This window comes from Solanum lycopersicum, chromosome 2 (genome assembly GCF_036512215.1).
Source record: "Solanum lycopersicum chromosome 2, SLM_r2.1".
Classification (NCBI taxonomy): domain Eukaryota; kingdom Viridiplantae; phylum Streptophyta; class Magnoliopsida; order Solanales; family Solanaceae; genus Solanum; species Solanum lycopersicum.
The window spans coordinates 71,182,164-71,200,184 of record NC_090801.1 but is presented as its reverse complement, the minus strand read 5'-3'; the positions used below and the strand labels follow the sequence as shown (position 1 = coordinate 71,200,184).

General features: G+C 31.0%; 2 protein-coding genes across 9 annotated transcripts; both read right to left on the bottom strand.

Annotated features, from left to right (window-relative positions):
• Positions 1–1,378: 1,378 nt before the first annotated feature.
• LOC101264474 (uncharacterized) lies at positions 1,379–7,190 on the bottom strand. Of its 8 annotated transcripts, XM_026029724.2 has the most exons (5): positions 6,890–7,166; positions 5,940–6,001; positions 4,028–4,955; positions 2,859–2,937; positions 1,379–2,780 (listed from the first exon to the last, which is right to left on the bottom strand). In XM_026029724.2, exon 5 carries the CDS (start codon positions 2,711–2,713, stop codon positions 1,499–1,501), a length of 1,215 nt encoding a protein of 404 aa, XP_025885509.1. In that variant the 5' UTR covers positions 2,714–2,780; positions 2,859–2,937; positions 4,028–4,955; positions 5,940–6,001; positions 6,890–7,166; the 3' UTR covers positions 1,379–1,498. The 8 variants fall into 8 exon arrangements, with proteins under 8 accessions (XP_025885509.1, XP_069150717.1, XP_069150716.1 ...); XM_069294616.1 differs by having other exon boundaries at positions 1,379–2,937; positions 5,940–6,047; XM_069294615.1 differs by having other exon boundaries at positions 1,379–2,937.
• Positions 7,191–16,749: 9,559 nt separating this feature from the next.
• On the bottom strand, positions 16,750–17,439 carry LOC101265494 (uncharacterized). Its single transcript, XM_004231721.5, has one exon. It carries the CDS (start codon positions 17,189–17,191, stop codon positions 16,982–16,984), a length of 210 nt encoding a protein of 69 aa, XP_004231769.1. The 5' UTR covers positions 17,192–17,439; the 3' UTR covers positions 16,750–16,981.
• Positions 17,440–18,021: the final 582 nt, after the last annotated feature.

Sequence of the window (18,021 nt, the reverse complement as noted above, 5' to 3'; positions counted from 1 at the left end):
TGCTCTCTTATTACACTTTCAAAACAGATATTTACTACAGCTACTACCAAAGATAAATGCTTCATTTGGACTATTACTACATATATTTGTTTCTTTATTAGTATTAGTAAACTACTGTTTCACAGCTAATCAAATTCAACCTCTCTTCTACTTTCACCCTCAATTTTAAATTTTTAACACCTTCTCTTTCAAAATTTTGGTGTTTCACAAATTTAGTAAAGGTACTTTTAGATTCAAGCAAAAGAAATTTTTGTGTTATTGGAAATAAGCTAAAAGTTTCTGCTATTTAAAAAAAAAGCAAAAATAAATCCACAGACAAAACATTATTTTTCTCAATAATATCTTATTAATTAATTAACATATTTCATAAGTTTGTAAATTTAATTTAATTTTTATATATAATAAATTTTGTAATTTATTTTACTAATTATTTTATAAAATTATAAAAGAAGTTACAATAATATTTTACAAGATTAAAATAATAACAATTAAAGATTTCAACCTCCCAAAAAAGTTATAATATTGATTAAAAATTTCAACATTTACATTTTTTATCTAATAAAAATAAAATTTTAATTTTTTTAATAATAGATATTTAAATTAATTTTTCTCTGTAAAATAAATTTAACATTATAAGTACATTAACAATTGTCTTCTTTAAAAAAAAAACAACTTTCAAAAACATTTTAAAAACAAAATTAGACAAACACAATTTGTTTGTGATAAACACTTTTCAAATGAATTAGCCAATTATTTCAAATGCATATTTTTTGAAAAGCCATTTTTAAAATAATGTATCTCAAAATAAGTTGTTTCTAGCAGTAATGTCAAACAAGCTCTAAATATTATGATTTATATGCATCGGTTATAACTGCATTTTTCTATTTTTAAAAATACTTTGGAGTAATTAAGTAAAGATGAACTAACAAAATTAGATTTTACTTTTGTAAGTAAAGATGAAATTGAAAACACGAACTGAAAAATTGAAAGAGTGAAAAACAACTACGCTTGTATTCTCCTTTTCATTGGAGCATGGTCATACTTCCAATTTATATGATGAAAAGGAATAAGAAGGAATGTTTTCAAGGTCCAAATATCGTTCTACATTCAGATCCAAGTAAATCTTTGCTGGGACATTTTTAGGTGAATTAAGAAAACCATTTACCATAATCAATGATTTTTTGGATAAAATATTAATTTTTAGGTTATAAAAAACCTTTCTAAGAAAACTATCCTTTTAGTTAAGTCGCATTTGGATAATAAAATAAAAGAAACAATCTTTAGTTTGAGGGACCATTTTAGATATTTATGGGACTACCAAACGATTTAGTATTTTGAAGCCCAAAATTAGTCAGCATGTAGTATACGGATCAAAATCTAAAACATTAGAGTTTCTGATATTTTTAAAATTTTAAAGTATATGTAATAGAGTATGCGAAAAATCTTTCATAATTTAGTACCTTTGTTGTTGATAAACAGAGAAATTTAAATCTATTATTTACCTCCTAAACATGCCTGAACTTTGAAGAGTTCTGCAATAGTCCACAATAATGGAAGAATTCCTAATAATTTCCCATATCTTGGCAGAATTTTTCACCCAATCACGCTCAGACACAGTCCTTGAGAAAGACGGACCTCTCTTTGACAAAACCTGATCCCGCAAATTCCATAATGCTGAAATGTGGCTTTCATACTGTGGCTTCAAGGAATCATCCTTATCTCTGGATGGAATAAGAAATAATTTCAAAAATTCAGATTCTCGACCAGCACTTTGAACGTTGGAAGTAACAGCAGAAACTTGACTCTCTTTGGCAGTGTTGTGGTTTTCTGATCTCACAAAGGATGACGAGCAAAAGAATTGTGTGAGTGCCTTCTTCAGTTGAACAAGATTACATGGTGCTAGATCTTCAGTGCATAGCTTTGTATGCACAAATACTGGATCAGCCATGTACTCTCCTCCACTATCTAGAATTCTGTCTCTGTTTTCTTTCTCAGAGCTTTGACGATGAGAAAAGGTTAAAGATGATGGATCAGGTATCCCATGCTTTAGCAAATCAACCGTTGACATGAGTTGCCACATGCTAGCATCATGGACTCCATCTGATACCACCAAGATCATGTGACAAATGGATGCAAGAAGAACACCAAGCTGGATGCTCAAGAGTTCATGAGCTAGCTCAGCTGATAAAGATTCACCGCTTATTATCGGTATGGTGGATGAGCCATCTGGTCTTATCATTTCAGCCAAAACCGAGGGGCTAAAAACAGGCTGTGTATCAAGCAGTATAATCCGTTCAGATGAAACCCGTGGTTCAATGCCAACCGTGCAATGTTTCGCCATAGCCCTTGTTTCTTCTGTTTCTATGGCAAAAGGAGGAAGCGTTCCAGGCAAGCTAGCATCAAAACCATAAATTTCGTTCATTATCGTCGATTTCCCAACCCCGGGAGGACCAATCACACCCACTACTGTAAAGTCCGTATTATCCGTTAGAAATGGGAGAAAACGATCCGTGTGGAAATCCCAGGTGTCAGAGAGAAGATTAAGAGATCCAACAGAGGGAAGACGTGGGCGGTGAGCTGCTGGATCATCGTCAGGTCCACCACGGTTGAACTTACCGGCGGAAACAAGTCCAGGTTTGGCTAATAGGATTTTGGGAGCTTGATGAGACACAGATGACTGATTGGAACTAAGATTTCCACCACTGCCTGCCATCAGTTCCTTTTTCTAGCCTGTTCTCCGATTTGGCTCACACTCACAGAGGTTGAAGTAGCCACAGCTTCTGATAACAATTTCAAAATGAGTCAGACTACTGGTAGTCCTCTTTGCAGCTTGAGTAGCTTATGCTCAGAGGATCGACCTTTAAACTGTAGGCTCTGAGCTCTGATAAGACCTAGAGCAATGGAGTTTATGCGGATTGATAAACATATAGCTCTCTTCTACAAAACAGGATGAACACTCTTAGCTTGCTATCCAAATTAAAAAAGCTTCAGCTTGCCATTTTGTCAAGAAAGGATTAAGAAGCCTTTTGACGGAAATTGGCACAATACACTTAATGTATAACTAGCATACATTTTTTTCATGAATCGTTGCATACATTACTATAAAATGAACCAGATCACTCAATGTATTGAGAACACTTGTGCTAGGAGTTTAAACATGACACCATGTTCAAGAGTCACAATACTCTTGCCTACACAGGGGGCAATCCTGTTCTTTCTTTTTATTTCAGAAGTTGGTATGTCTTAGACTCTTAGTTCCCATAGTGAGATGGATTAATTTTCTTATTAACAGACATCATAAGATAAGATGATTTTACCTATTCCACTTATAAAGAATTCTAAATTTTGTCAAAAGATACAAATTTTGCACTAAAAAAAAGTACAATATCAATTTGAAAGACATATATTTGAATTTTTTTAAAAAAGTAAGAAGTTGTAAGAAATTGGGTTGTCTTGGAGGAAAAAGATCCATGTCCAACTGGTGGCATAAAAGTTTAGGCTAAAACAGAACATGATATCAATAAGGGAACATGTGTTTGGTGGCCATTTTACCTGAGCACCAAACGTAATCATATATGCAAACTTGAACATAGTCAAAAATAAAATTAATCATAGGGACATCAATTGCTGCTTTTGAAAGCATGAAACAAAAAAAAAAAGAGCATGAAACACTAAATTAGCTTTGGTATCCAAAAAACCGAAGAAACTAACCCAAAAAAAAATCAAATTGTAGATGTGAGCATGCTTATTAATATTGATAGTTCAAATGACTTGAAGTGATCCCTTCATACTAATATGTGGCCGTACCTTTGTAAAAAAAGGTCAACTTGAAATTTCATCCAAAAAAAACTGTGAGCAGATTTTACAGAGAAGCATAAATTTGGGAATTTTGCCTCATGAGTTATCCATTCACAAGCGGCTAAGATTTTGTCAAACTTGAAGCAGAATGCAAAAAATAAAAACTTCAACCAAGCAGATAAGAGACCAGATAGAAACTGGAAAGTGAAAGGTAAGGGGGAAGACATACAGTTAGCGGCGAATTTGAAGATTGACGTCGCTCGTTCCTCTGATTGGTATCGCCTATTTCAATCTCAAGAGCTCTCCGATTTGTACACAAGCAAGAAACCTCAATGCTGGGCTCTGCTAACTTCTTTTGGGCCACAGGAATCCAGCCCATGAGTTTACTATATTTTTGGGCTAAAATTTTCAAATTACAATGAACAACTCAAATTATTACGTAAATACGTTTCATGTATTATCTATCAGAGTTTGATTTGTGCTTTAAAATCAATTTCAGTTTAATTGGTAAGAAAATCCTCACACAATCGTCTGTGTGTGGATTTATTTGTATCAACAAGAGAAAAGTGTCTGCAATAGAAAAGCACAAAGGTTAGTTTGTGTTGCCAACCACCAAAAGTAATACTAGAATTTATGAAATAGGATATAGATAGCATTAAATTCATTGTTATACAATTCGAAGTAAAATAATAAATTTCATATAATCTTTTTTGAGTTACCAATTTAACAATTACGGAAACCAAACTAATAACAAATAAAATAAAAAAATTTACAAAACCATTTAACCTAATCTCAATAACAAATAAGCATTACTGACTTTTTCGATTATACCGGTTATTGCATAAAAACCAATATTTCCATCACAATATCTTGCAAATCTCTTCAAGTATCTTGATGTTACTGCATAATTGATGTACATCCTAGAAGATTGAACGTATATTTATGATGTCATAACCTTGGCAACCATAAAGTGGCAACTACATGAGGGCTACAAAACGATAGTCGGTATAAAATATTTTACGGACCAAAATGCCAAACATTAGGTGGTAAATTGCAGAGCTTCTGATATGAATTTCAACACGAGTCACATCTACTGCTTGTCCTCCTTGGGGATGTCCTTCTTTGGTATCTCCTTTGGTTTTGCCTTTTCCATTTCCCTGCAGAAACATCAATGGCATGCCATGTTCATATAATACACAAACAGAAACATCAACAGCAAGCAAAATGAAGGATTCAATTTACTTAGACAAACAAGTTACTCCTATATAACAAAAGAGAAGATGTGCAAAGATAAAGATAACAATATAAGGAGATGAGAAATGACATGAAAGGATTAAAAATAACGAGAAGTAAAAAGAGGAGATCAAACTCAAACCTACAAATCAAGAGTAAAATTTTAAAATAAGTTCTCTGGGGTACCTAGGATTCTAACTGTAGAATAAAAAACATATTGCTTTCCATATTATTCCTATTATGCATTGAAATTTGGTTCAGCAGAACTTGCAGTACCCAGAAGAAAGATTGCAGACCATCTTTCTCTGGAATAAAGCTAGACAACACTTCAAAAAATGTTCTTTTGCTCATACTGTCCAGCACGTCTTTAGCCAGAACTGCATAAACAACCAACCTAGGTTGCGATACGATACAGAATCAGACAGCAAATTAGCAAAAGTTTTCTACTGTCAAGGGTGAAGAATTACCATTAAGGATGGGTGTACTTACATAAGAATTAAGATGTATATATAACCTAGAAGAAGCTATCAAAACGTAATTTAGAACTACAGATACCGTTTGATCAACTTCATGAGTCAAAGGCCAATAATAATTAAGCCAGCTGAAATGACTGGAGAATGCAACAACCATGAAAATGGGGATGCACCCAAGTAGGCATTGATCAGAGGCCTAAACCTCAGATATGGCCTCAGGGGATGTATCAATCAGAGCATAGTGGGGATGCATCCACCATGACAAATCTCAGCCAAACGACCCTAAAATTTCCTAGGCATTTAAACCTCTCATACTAAACCCTAATCCTAATAAATACAACCAAGTTTTGGCATTGCTGTCATTCACTGACCTACCACATGAAGTGATTAAGACTGCTGTGATTCCAGACAGCTAGTCAATGTGAGTGATAATACCTTGAGTAGCTTATGGTCAGATGATCGACTTATAAACTGTATGCTGTGAGCTCCAATAAGACCTAGAGCAACAATGTTTATGCAGATTGATAAGCATATAGCTCTCTTCTACAAAATAGGATGAACAAAACAAGCAAGTTGTTAAAATTAAAGATTTCAGCTCGTCGCCTTGTCAAGAAAGGATTAATAAGAAGCCTTATAGGAAATTGGTAGAGCATATTTTTTTTCTTTATAAATAGCATATATTTTTTATTCATGCTTCATACCACACATAACTACTGCAACATGAACAAATGCCATAAAGAAGTCTCCATCTATACCATAAAGGAGTCTAAACCTGACACCACGTTGAAGAGTCACATAACTCCATCCTGTTTTTTTTGGCTTTACGAAGTTGGTTGAATAAGTTTTAGTTACCATAGTGAAAATAGATTGATTTTCTTATTAAGAGACATACATAAGATAAGACGACTTTACCATATTAACTTATTCATACTTATAAGTTCTGTTAAAAGATACAGATTTTGCATGCAAAAAGGAATTATATGAACATAATATTTGGGTGACCAATTTGAAGGCAGAAGATTCATGTCCAAGTGCTGCATACAAGTTACGGCTAAAACAGATGATGATATCAATAAGGGAACATGACATTCTAGATGACCTCCAAAACATAAGCATATAACAACAACAATGACACATCACAATTTCGAATTATGTAGGATATTAGCAGGAAGATCAAAGAAGCAAGAACATTCTTAGAAGTAGACGTAACTAGAAGCGCTTAGTGTTAAGCCAGTCAACTATAACCCTATTACAACTAGTTCTACAAAACAGAGCACTAATTTTGTTCATCAACGACTTTTTTTTTTTTTATCGGAAGTTCAAAGAATGCAGAAAAATAGTAACTTCAACTACATATCAAAATGAGCAGAGCAAATAGTTCATACTTAGCGGCAGAAGCTGACTCTTCCTCGAGCCAATGGCGAATTTGACGAACGTTACGCTTGAAGATTGAGGCAGACTGTTTGACATCGCTCCTCATCAGTAAAAACACGGCGCTTACTCCGACCACCGTGAGTATAAAGTTGGTTAAAGCCATTTCAAGATGAATTTTGTTTCTTTGATTGGTATTCCAATATCAAAACCTCTAAAATTAGCGACTAATCAAGTGGATATGAAGAGATGATAACGATGGTGATCCGATTTGTATGTAAGGGTTTTAGCAAGAAAATTACCCCAAATCTGCACAACAATTAAATATTGGGCTTACTGACGTGTAACTCTTTTGGGCCACAAGATGTCACTCTAAGCCGGTAGATTCTGAGTTGGGCTAACTAGAACTAGCTTTTGGGCTAACAATTTTGAGGAAAATGCTGATGAATTACCTTAATTATCACAAAAATACTTTAATTTCAAAATTAAATAGTTTCAATCATAAGTTTCACAAGTTAAATAAAAATACAACAAAGTAAGAATAAATATTGCTTAATCGTGATTAACCGATATGCAAACCTACTAATTGCAATAATGTTATGAAATTCTCACCAAAAATTAATTATTAAGATATCACGTAACAAAATATTAGAATTCACGCTAAAAATAATATATATTGACTTTCATAAACAACAATTTCTTTTGGAAAGAATATAGGAATAATGGTTTATTATACCTTTCGATTTTGTCACGAGAATGACACATACTCTTTTTTCTCTAAAAGATTTTTTTTTAAAAAAACAAATTTAGTATATTTTTTGCATTGTTTTATTTTTTAAAGACACATTTCATGTAAGGGTATATTTTGATACTTCTCAGATGTGCGCCCAAAGCACAATAGTTAAGAATACTCGTGAGACAAAAATAGTTGGGAATACTTGTGAGGTAACAATTGGAAAAATAGCAAATCAATTGAAGTTCATTTCTTTGAGAGATTGCTAATACATGCGCACATATTGTATATACATTTATGTTGAAGCAGGAGAAATGTTTTTTAGTAGTTGATTTAGAGTATAGTAGCAACAATATGATAATACTACTAAGAGTGATTAGGTCTGTGTGCATTTTTAAGCGTTGGGCTCTCTCTTCAGTCTTCAAATCCAACTACTCAAAAAGATAGTGCAAGGACCAAAGGTAGAAGTCAAATTTTCTGCAAAAATAAATGATAAAAGAGAGCTATAATAAGTATCAGTTAGGAAATACACTATGTATATACAAAAGTCACTACTTAACATTGGCATGCACAAGTCACAACTTTGAATGATCAAAATTGTAAGTGTGCCAAATAGAAAGCTTTGGAACCATGTATCTGAAAAATGTCTATACCCTTCACAACCTAATATATGTTGTGAGGGTATAAAATACATACAAAATGTGAAATTGTTTTGGATTATAATTTTAAAAGTTAAATGAAAAGGTAACATCCCAACAACTATCTAATCTAATCACTTTTTATTTGCAACAAAAAAGAAGTAGAACAATTTTATTGCCTTAGCATCTCAATTGACAATTGAACATATCACAAAATATCAATACAAACCTTGACCGAGTCATTGCTCTCTAATAAGTTCGCACAGTAACAAGGCCATGATGCTCTTTTAGCTTACAACTATATCATTTTCTCCCAAGAGTATTTCTAGAATTGGTGGCAAGGTAAGGCCTAGAAAATCAGTTGATTCCAGTAATTTCTTATATATTCAATAGAAGAATTAAAGACCAAAACTTGAAAAACCCATACAAGTAATTGTTAAATACATACATAGAAATAAATAACAAACCCTAATCCTTTTTTTCTCCTTTAATTTGACTATTTAATAAATCCATTCAACTTAATTTAAAAAATGATAATCTTCGTAAAGATCAAAACTGAAGAAAATTGAAACAAAAAATATTTAAAATACGAATAAGGAATTCAAATAATGATAAATAAAGAAATAAAAAGATTATGTGTATAAATTTCATATATACATATAATTTTTTTTTTAAAAAAATCCTTTTAAACGTTAGTAAAAAAATATGCACAAGTTATTTTTATAAAAATAAAAATATATGTGAGTCACTTAGGTAAATATACGAGTGCGAGTGCATATGGGTCCCTCTGCTTGTAAATGGGTGATGAAATTTTTAACCAAACTAAGTCATTATATAAAATAATTTACCAAAGTAATACATTTTTCTAAAATTTTACAAAACTAGTATAAAAGTATTTCACGGTAACGTTTTAGGGTATATTTTATTTTTAAAAAACTAACAGCATTAGGTTGATGTACGTTACTGTAAGTAACGTTTTACTCCTAAAACGTCATTTCCAGTAACGTTTTACTCCTAAAACGTTACTATGAGTAACGTATATCAATCTGACGCCATCAACTTTAAAAAAATAAAATATATCCTAAAATGTAACTGTGAAATACGTTTATACTAATTATGTAAAATTTTAGAAAAACATATTATTTTGGCGAATGACTTTATATAATGACTTAGTTTGGTCAAAACCACCATAATTCTCCTCTTTAATAATACAAATTTATCTATTTTCAGTACTGATATACTACTGCTTTTTGATGTGTCTCAAATATAATATCATATTTATATATTAAAATTGTTTTAATTTAAACATACATATTGTAATAAAATACTTATTTATAGTTCAAAAAAAAAAAAAACTCGTGTGGAGTTTCAATTTTGGAAAGATATATATATAGTGCATATTGGAAGGTTTCTTTTGGAAGTGTAAAATAGTAGGATATGAGGAAATTGTAGAAGCAAAATAAGCTGAATTCCACTTGCTGCTTGCAAACAAAATAGAAAAAGGGACTTTTTATATTCATAAGCTAGCACCTTATAATCCACAACGAACGGTTGAAGACAAAGAGAACATCTATCTTATTTACAAAGAGAATCACTAAAAAAGAAAGAAAAGAAGGGTGATGTGTGACTAATCGGACATGGAATATCTACGCTATCCCATCCAAAACTATATATTGTTAGCAATATGGATAACAAGAAATCTCTGGTTACTGGCTAATTAACACTATTATAACCATTAAAATTTGATTGGTGTTGTACATGTCCGAGTAAAGCAAAGCATTAGAGAAGGGGGGCAAGAAAGAGTATAAAGCATAGCATGCGCACTATTTACTAGTCTATAAGTATCCTTAAGCCTATACAAGTGGCCACGCCACCTGAAAAATGACATACCCTTTTATGAATTACTCCACATATGATTCTCTAGTTGTTATCTAAAGGAATCTATATAATAATTCTGAATTGGCAACCTAACCCTAGAGTAGCTGTTATATTGATTCATAAATAGAAACATGCGTCATGCATACGATGTCCTTAATTATTCCTTCCATGACATTTGATCACTTAATTAAATGTTGTATCATTTATATAATTTTCTAAACGAAGCGATTCTTTAAGCTAGCCTCAAAATCATTGTGATTTTGATCGAAATTATCAGATGATGATGTGCTAGTACTAGATATGTGTAATATATACATATAGAGAGACGCACCCATACCTGTACCTCAATATTTCAGAATTATATTCCCTAGCAGTGAGTGAAGGGTGGGAATTGGTGACAGAGACATTGTCCTAAGCATACATATATTCTTCCCATTAAAAGTACAAAAAAGAAATAAACTTTTTTTTGCCTAATTAAGTTCGCTCACGAAAACAACGTGATGTCAAAACCACATCATATTATAAAGCGTTTAAAGGTTATATTCGATGCACTAATTAATTAATAGTAGTAGTAACTAAGAAGATGTATATTCGGAAAGATCACAGATAAAATTAAGAATTAAGAAATATCTGAATTGAATTTACTCTTGATTTGCCACTAAATCTACACTATGTTACTGGTAAGATATTTTACTTATTATATCGGAATCTCCTATCAATCTTTGTAGATATTTAACCAAATATAGTATCTTAGCATAAGATGACCTGTTTCTGGTTCGATATTATCTATATGATAAGTGAATAGTATTAATTGGATTGCATACTATCTCAACTAATTGTCTTTTTTTCTTCTATCAGTATCAAGTCTATATTTATATACGTGTGTCTTCATATTTATTTTCGATTGTAACATTGACAATCTTTCCTCTTCAATTTATTTCTCTAATTGATTCTTATGGTGTTCTACAAGAGATAAAGTGTGTAACGTATTAAAATATTTTTCAAATTTTATGGTCTCAATTCTTAAATAAGTGATGTAGAATGTTGATATAAAAAAAAATACTCCCTATGTGATACCTTTTCTTTTAATCCTTCTCAAAAAAAATATCGCCTTATTAGTAACAATTTAATTTGGAAAACATTTTTGTTTAACCTTTTATAAAAACAATTTAACGATAACACCAAAAATTTAAAATTATTTTAGATCAAAAATTCTTTTGTAAAAAAAAACATCATGTCCAACCCAAATGATGCTGAAATCGGAAAAAAAAAACAAAAAAACTAGAATGTACTTAGAAACGGGTCTTATTCGGGGAATCCACTCCTCTATATTGACAGCACATTCAAAAGTCTTATTCATCACTTAAAAAAGGAAGTCGTGTGCGGGTATACTGCATAAGTTAATTACTTTGGAATAAGAATCGTGCAACTTTTTATTTTTATTTTTTATTCTGTGTGTTAGTAGATAATTATTACAACAACTAACGTATGAGTTTCCCTCCTATTGTTAGTCCTAAATTAACATTCCAGATTTTTTTAAAAAAAGATTTTAGATATCAAGGGGAGACGGATATATAAAGCAAAAGGAATAATACTACGTACCTGATTAGTGATTCAACTTTATCTTCATATCTAAGCAAATTACAGTGTGTGGAGTAGAAAAAAAAAAGGTTACATTTTGGGTAATAAGAATTTTGTGGGTACGTAAATGTTTTAAGACTCTCTCTCTATATATGCCCCTGTTGATGTGTCAGCTTAATCCAATATCAGAATTGTAAATTAGAAGAAAATGGAGTCGATCCGTAAGCGCAGAACAGGGTTTATGAAAGGGAAACTAGTGAAGTCGTTATTCCGAGGTAGAGCAGTAAAGGCGAGTAATTATTACGAAAGGGAGGATAGTTCTCCTCCTATTTATCATCTTCATCTTCATCATCATAATCTTGAGCCAAAGGAAAAACTTGCTCCTTATAATCCAAATAGCATAGTTATAGTGAATCAGGAGAAAGCTGCACCACCACAAAGGACAAAAGTTTCTTATTACATTCCAACCCATAGTACCGGCCGCGATTCTAATGATAATAATAGTGACACAGACGAAAGCGTTGACATAAAGGCTGCCAACTATATATCTTGTGTGCAGGAGCGTTTTAGGTCAATTTTAAAATAAAAAAAATATATATAGTTGATTTTGTTGTAGTAAATAAAACACATGCATGTCTCCTATATAGATGATGTAACGTATAATATTATTTCAAGAGAGAAACGACACATTTTAATTTCTTGTTTAAAATCCTATAGTAGAGCCTCATTTCTCTTGTTAATTAATGTCCCTTTCACGCCCATCGCTTTATTCTTGTCGCGAGAATCAACCTATACTAATACTACTATGCCTAAGCTCGTTCACGCAAGACATGTCAAAATAAAGGACGTCATAATCAACCATTAAGATGCACTACTATCCTATCCAGTGTATGTAAAGTTGCTGTTTCCAAACATAATCACACAACAAAGTAACAAAAACTCAACTATTAATTCTTCACAGTACTCTACCCTAATGTATCTACCAATCACTTCTGATAATCGGATATACCATCACCAATGGACTTTAAATTATATACCCTACATATTTTTAATTTGTATTTTCTGTTTCAAATTCAAATTTTAGAATATAGAAGCTTTAGTTTTTTAAAAAGTGATTTATCAAAACACACATTTAGAAAGAATATTTATCAAGATATTTACTAATTTGTGATTACCTAATAAATGACTTAATCCCTTTCCAATGTCAATGCATAGAAGTTAATTAAACGCTACCCAAATATAATGCCTAGGGTAAGACATGGTCTATATTTTTAAAGGAGGTTCCACGATTTAATTTTTTATGTTAAAGGTTTTTTTTGTACTAAATTGAAACCCATTATATATATATTTAAGATTGTTGATTCTTATCTAATATTTATTGTAATTTTAATAAATTTTTATACATCAATTTATGCTCCATATCGAAAGATATATGAATTCAGATGAAGTCGATTTCTATACATTAGATCCACTTCTATTTATTGTTAGATACTGTCTCCATCCACTTTTAATTGTCATATTGTGCCTTTCGAAATTCAATATGACTAATTTTAAAAGTTAAATTAGATTAATTCAATACATATAAAAATTTGAGATTCAGAAACTATTACAAAAAGTATCATAAAATGTAATTTTTACATATCAATATGATGAAAAAGTACATTATAAAATGTTAGTCAAGGTGTATCGTTTGACTCTAAAAAAGAAAATCACAAAAACTTTATATATTAAAAAACTATTACAAAAAGTACCATAAATTGCAAATTTTAAATATCAATATGATAGAAAAAAATACATCATAAAATGTTAATCAAAGTATATAAAAAATCATGACAATTAAAAGTAAACAGAATTAGTATCATTTGTCTTTGTGATCAATGAAAAGTAAAACAGTTTTAGACCATCTCAAACCTATCTCTATTTTACTTTCCATTCTCTACAGTTGGAGAGTAAAATAGAGAATGGACACTCAACCGATCTCTATATCACCCTCTATTCTTCAAATATAGAGAGGTGAATAGTAGTTCTCCAATTTTACTTTTTGACTGTTTAATTATTATTTCTATTATTTTCTAATTAACATATTATTTTACATATAATATCATTTATTAAGTATCTAATCTTCATACTTCGTTTTAAATGTAATATAGTATTTTAAAAAATATATTATTTAATATATCGTACTTTCATCCCGAATTAATAGTATTTTAATTTTTTTCTAATTTTCATCAATGATATAATTTGATATTATTATTAATTTTCACTATATAGAATAAACACAATTAAAATGATAAGATGAAAGTTTTAATTTTAAAAAGAAAATGCAGAAGTACCCCTCAACTTATGCTCGAAATTTCAGAGACACACTTATACTATACTAAGGTCCTATTACCCCCCTGAACTTATTTTATAAGTAATTTTCTACCCCTTTTCGGCCTGTGTGTCACTAGCTTGAAAGAAAAAGTCAACAAATTTTAGACCCATAAAATAGTGCCACGTAGGCCGAAAGGGTGTAGAAAATTATTAATAAAATAAGTTTGGTAATAGAACCTTAGTATAGTATAAGTGTGTCTGAAATTTCGGATATAGGTTAAAGGGGTACTTGTACATTATCTCTTTTAAAAATAAAATACATAATATGATAATTTAAATACAATATAATAATACAACACATAACATTATAATTTAAATACAAGATAAAATACTATACATAACATAATAATTAATTCGGAATGAAGCAATAATCTGTTCAAAAAATGTTGAACGTGCATTCGGAGTTTTACAATCACATTTTGCAATTATTATAGGACCTCATGTTTTTGAGGAAAAGAAGTGCTACATGAATAATAACTACATGCATTATACTGCACAACATGATAATTGAGGGTGAACATGATATCGATCTTAATGCACCAATTCAAGATGTCGTAGAGGTTCTAACTCTAACGATGAAAATAGTGGTAGATGAAAATCTCCGATTTTGACATTTTTTAGCCATACATAAAAAAAAAAATTAAGGACAATAATGCTCATTTTGAACTCTATATGCATTAATAGAGCATTTATAGAAGTAACGTAATAATTTCAAAAATTGAGTGCTTATGTAATTGTATTTCAATCTTATTAGAATTTGTCCATTAATTTATATATTATAGCATATTTTCTTGAAATTTATGTTCTTTAAAAATTTAGAATAAAATATCATTTTATATTAAAAAATATTTTGAAAAAACAAAATGTTATATCACATGAAAATTATATAACTAATTGTTGGGAAAAGAAAAAGGAATTTATATTATGAAATAAAAATAATAATATAATATTGAGGAGTGAGGAAAAGATTCATTTTTAGAGACTAAAATAGAGAATTGGGTAAGAGTTGGTTATTTGGAAAAATAGAGAACTCTATATTTGAAGAGTAAAATAGAAAGTGAGTGTATATATATATTGCCTTTTCTTTTCTTTTGTATATAAAGTCCATATTCATTATAGGGTATTATGCCATTTTCTAGATGTTATGCTGGCGCTAAGTATCGAGTCCTATTCAGGGTATCTGCTCCTATTGACAACACATTTAAAAGTTTGTACATCCACTTGAAAAGAATCGTGTTATATTATATCCTGTAGGCCTATATATATATATATAGCTAAAATTTGAAATAGGAAATCATTATTCATTTATGTTATCACCAGATAATTAAAGTTCATATATGATCACAACAATATAGTATCAGTCAATTAGATGCTATTTCCGGACAAATTAAAAAGGATTTGACATATCAAGAGGAGGCAGATGGATATAGCATTGGTACTTCAAGTCTTATCAATTAGTAGATAGATAATACTAGTTATTATGTTTGTATAGTGCATAGTTAAACTGCCTATATATACCCGCTCTCACGGGTGCTAGAGTAGATATATCTTGTAAAAGCCTTTTGCCCAAAAACACAAGAAATATATAGTAGTGTATTCATTAATGGAGTTGAACCGCAAGCGCAGAACTGGGTTCATGAAAGGGAAACTGGTGAAGTCTTTGTACCGCTCAGCAGCACCAACTCATGTACCATCTTCGCCAAGTAATAATTATTACAGTAGCTTCAAAGACGACCATAGTCCTCCTCAAACTGTTTATCATCTTCAACTTCATCATCATCATCAGCCGCCAAAGGAAAAACTTGTTCCTTTTAATCCAAATAACATCAATACATCATCCAGTTTTATTGTGAACCAGGATCAAGCCGCTCCTCCACAAAAACCAAAAGTTTCATATTACATTCCCCCGAAGAGTAACGGTACTACTGATTATAATTATGGAGACCAAAGTGTTGATATGAAGGCTGCCCACTACATATCATGCGTTCAAGAGCGTTTCAGATCACTTGAACTTACCTGTTAATGAATTAGCTGTAAAACTCAAACATCATACAAAAGTTTGTTGTGATAAATAAAACCATCCATCACATATGGTCGGTCTTTATATATAATCTTTTTGCACCTTCGGCTTAGCTATCATAATATTTCAACAGTGAAATGGCAATTGGTTGTTCAACTTGCAGTTTGAATCATATTGGCACACATCTCTTCTGTTTGCATGAAGGATCACAGTTTGAATATCATCAATATATATGACACTTTCTATTCTTGTTTCATTTCATTGGTAGAATCAAAGAGTTTTAATGTGCAAATTAGAGCACTGCCTATCTAGGGGTTCCAAGATATTCATTAATTAGTAAGAGCCTCGTCTGTTGTCTCTTTCACCAAAAAGTCGGTTGTTTTAATTCGCCATGTAGGAGTAATTATTTTCTTGTTACTTATCCAATTATTTGGTGATGGGATTTTCAATTGACTTGTTAGCAGGAAATAGATAGTATATAGTCCATAGGATACTCGAGAAAAATTCTACCTACCTATTTATTTTCTTGTTACCGGATATAATCTAGATTTTTTATTGGATTGTCCTACTACCGGCTTCATCTGCAACTAATAATAGATATGAAATCAAAACTGTTAAGATATAATAATGAGATGAACGTACGGTAACAACTTTAACTTAAATTCTGGATCCGTTTGATATATTCAACTTCAACGAGTATATATGTTACTGAAAAACAGTCAAACAACTGGCAGAGCATGTAATAGTTGGCAAATTAAAATAAAACACAAACAGATCTATGAGAGTATTCTGGTACACCAACAACCATAATATATAAAAAAAAAAAAATTGATCAAAGAAAACATTAGTTTATTAAAATGGAGCATTGGATGACAAACGCTAGCTAACCGGTGTAAATATGGACACCAATGGCAATAAGGAATATGGTAATGAGGCCAAAGAAGAGAATGGTATGTATGAAAATAGAGAGTCCACTTGTCTGAAAGTTTGCAAATTCTACTGCCCGATTATTTCCTGGGAGTTGAAATAGAAGCCCAGGGCTCAATAGCACAAACAGAACCACTGCTATTACAACGGGTCCCCAATCAGCCATCGGTGATGTGGAAAATCTTTATTGAATTTTGGAAGAGTTAATAGACGTGGTGGCTTATCTATTTGAGCAACAGGGAATCTAGACAATTCATACTCTGCCAAAGAGATAATACAAATAAAGTATTTGTATTATCAGCTGATAGCGAACAGCAACAATTCACAACTCTTCTCCTGGACGGCACGGCTCCTTTATGGGCTTTCGCCATTCTAAGTTATAGTTGGACTAATAGCAACAACAGTCCAACCAAACAAACATGGCAGAAACAAAATACAAGAGCCCATTCACTACCAAGACCAACTTCATCGACCCAATATCTGATAACATCTGCTTCTACTAGCACCGAAAATAGTAAGAAAACAACTATAACCATTTGAATACCTAATTACTAACTTAACATCACTCAGCTCCGAGAATTTATCTAGTAAAAGCTACTAAACTTTATTTTGTATCAATAAAATCACTCAACTTAGATATTAATATTTATATTAATAAAATCACTCAACTAAATTTTTATATGAGAAATAATTTCTTTTGTGTTATGAAAATATATAGACTCCACAAATAAATACTATCGAATTCGTACTTTTAAATTTCACTCGATTATTACGTCTTGATCACAGATAAATACAATTGAATTTGTATGTGTTTTTGGTAGTATAGATTAATGTTTGGTTGGGCGGAGATTATATTATGTTTAGTCAGTTTTCTAATTATTTTGTTTATATTAATTACTTACGGTAGAGAAATATTTGGACAAACATTTAAAAAGAAAATACTGTGTATTTTTTAACTTTGGCCAAACATAACTGTTTTCATATTAACATTGGCAA

What these genes read in the sequence shown, in the direction of transcription:
- LOC101264474 (XM_069294614.1), bottom strand. Translation starts at nt 2,713, where the DNA reads ATGGCAGGCAGTGGTGGAAATCTTAGTTCCAATCAGTCATCTGTGTCT.
- LOC101265494 (XM_004231721.5), bottom strand. Translation starts at nt 17,191, where the DNA reads ATGGCTGATTGGGGACCCGTTGTAATAGCAGTGGTTCTGTTTGTGCTA.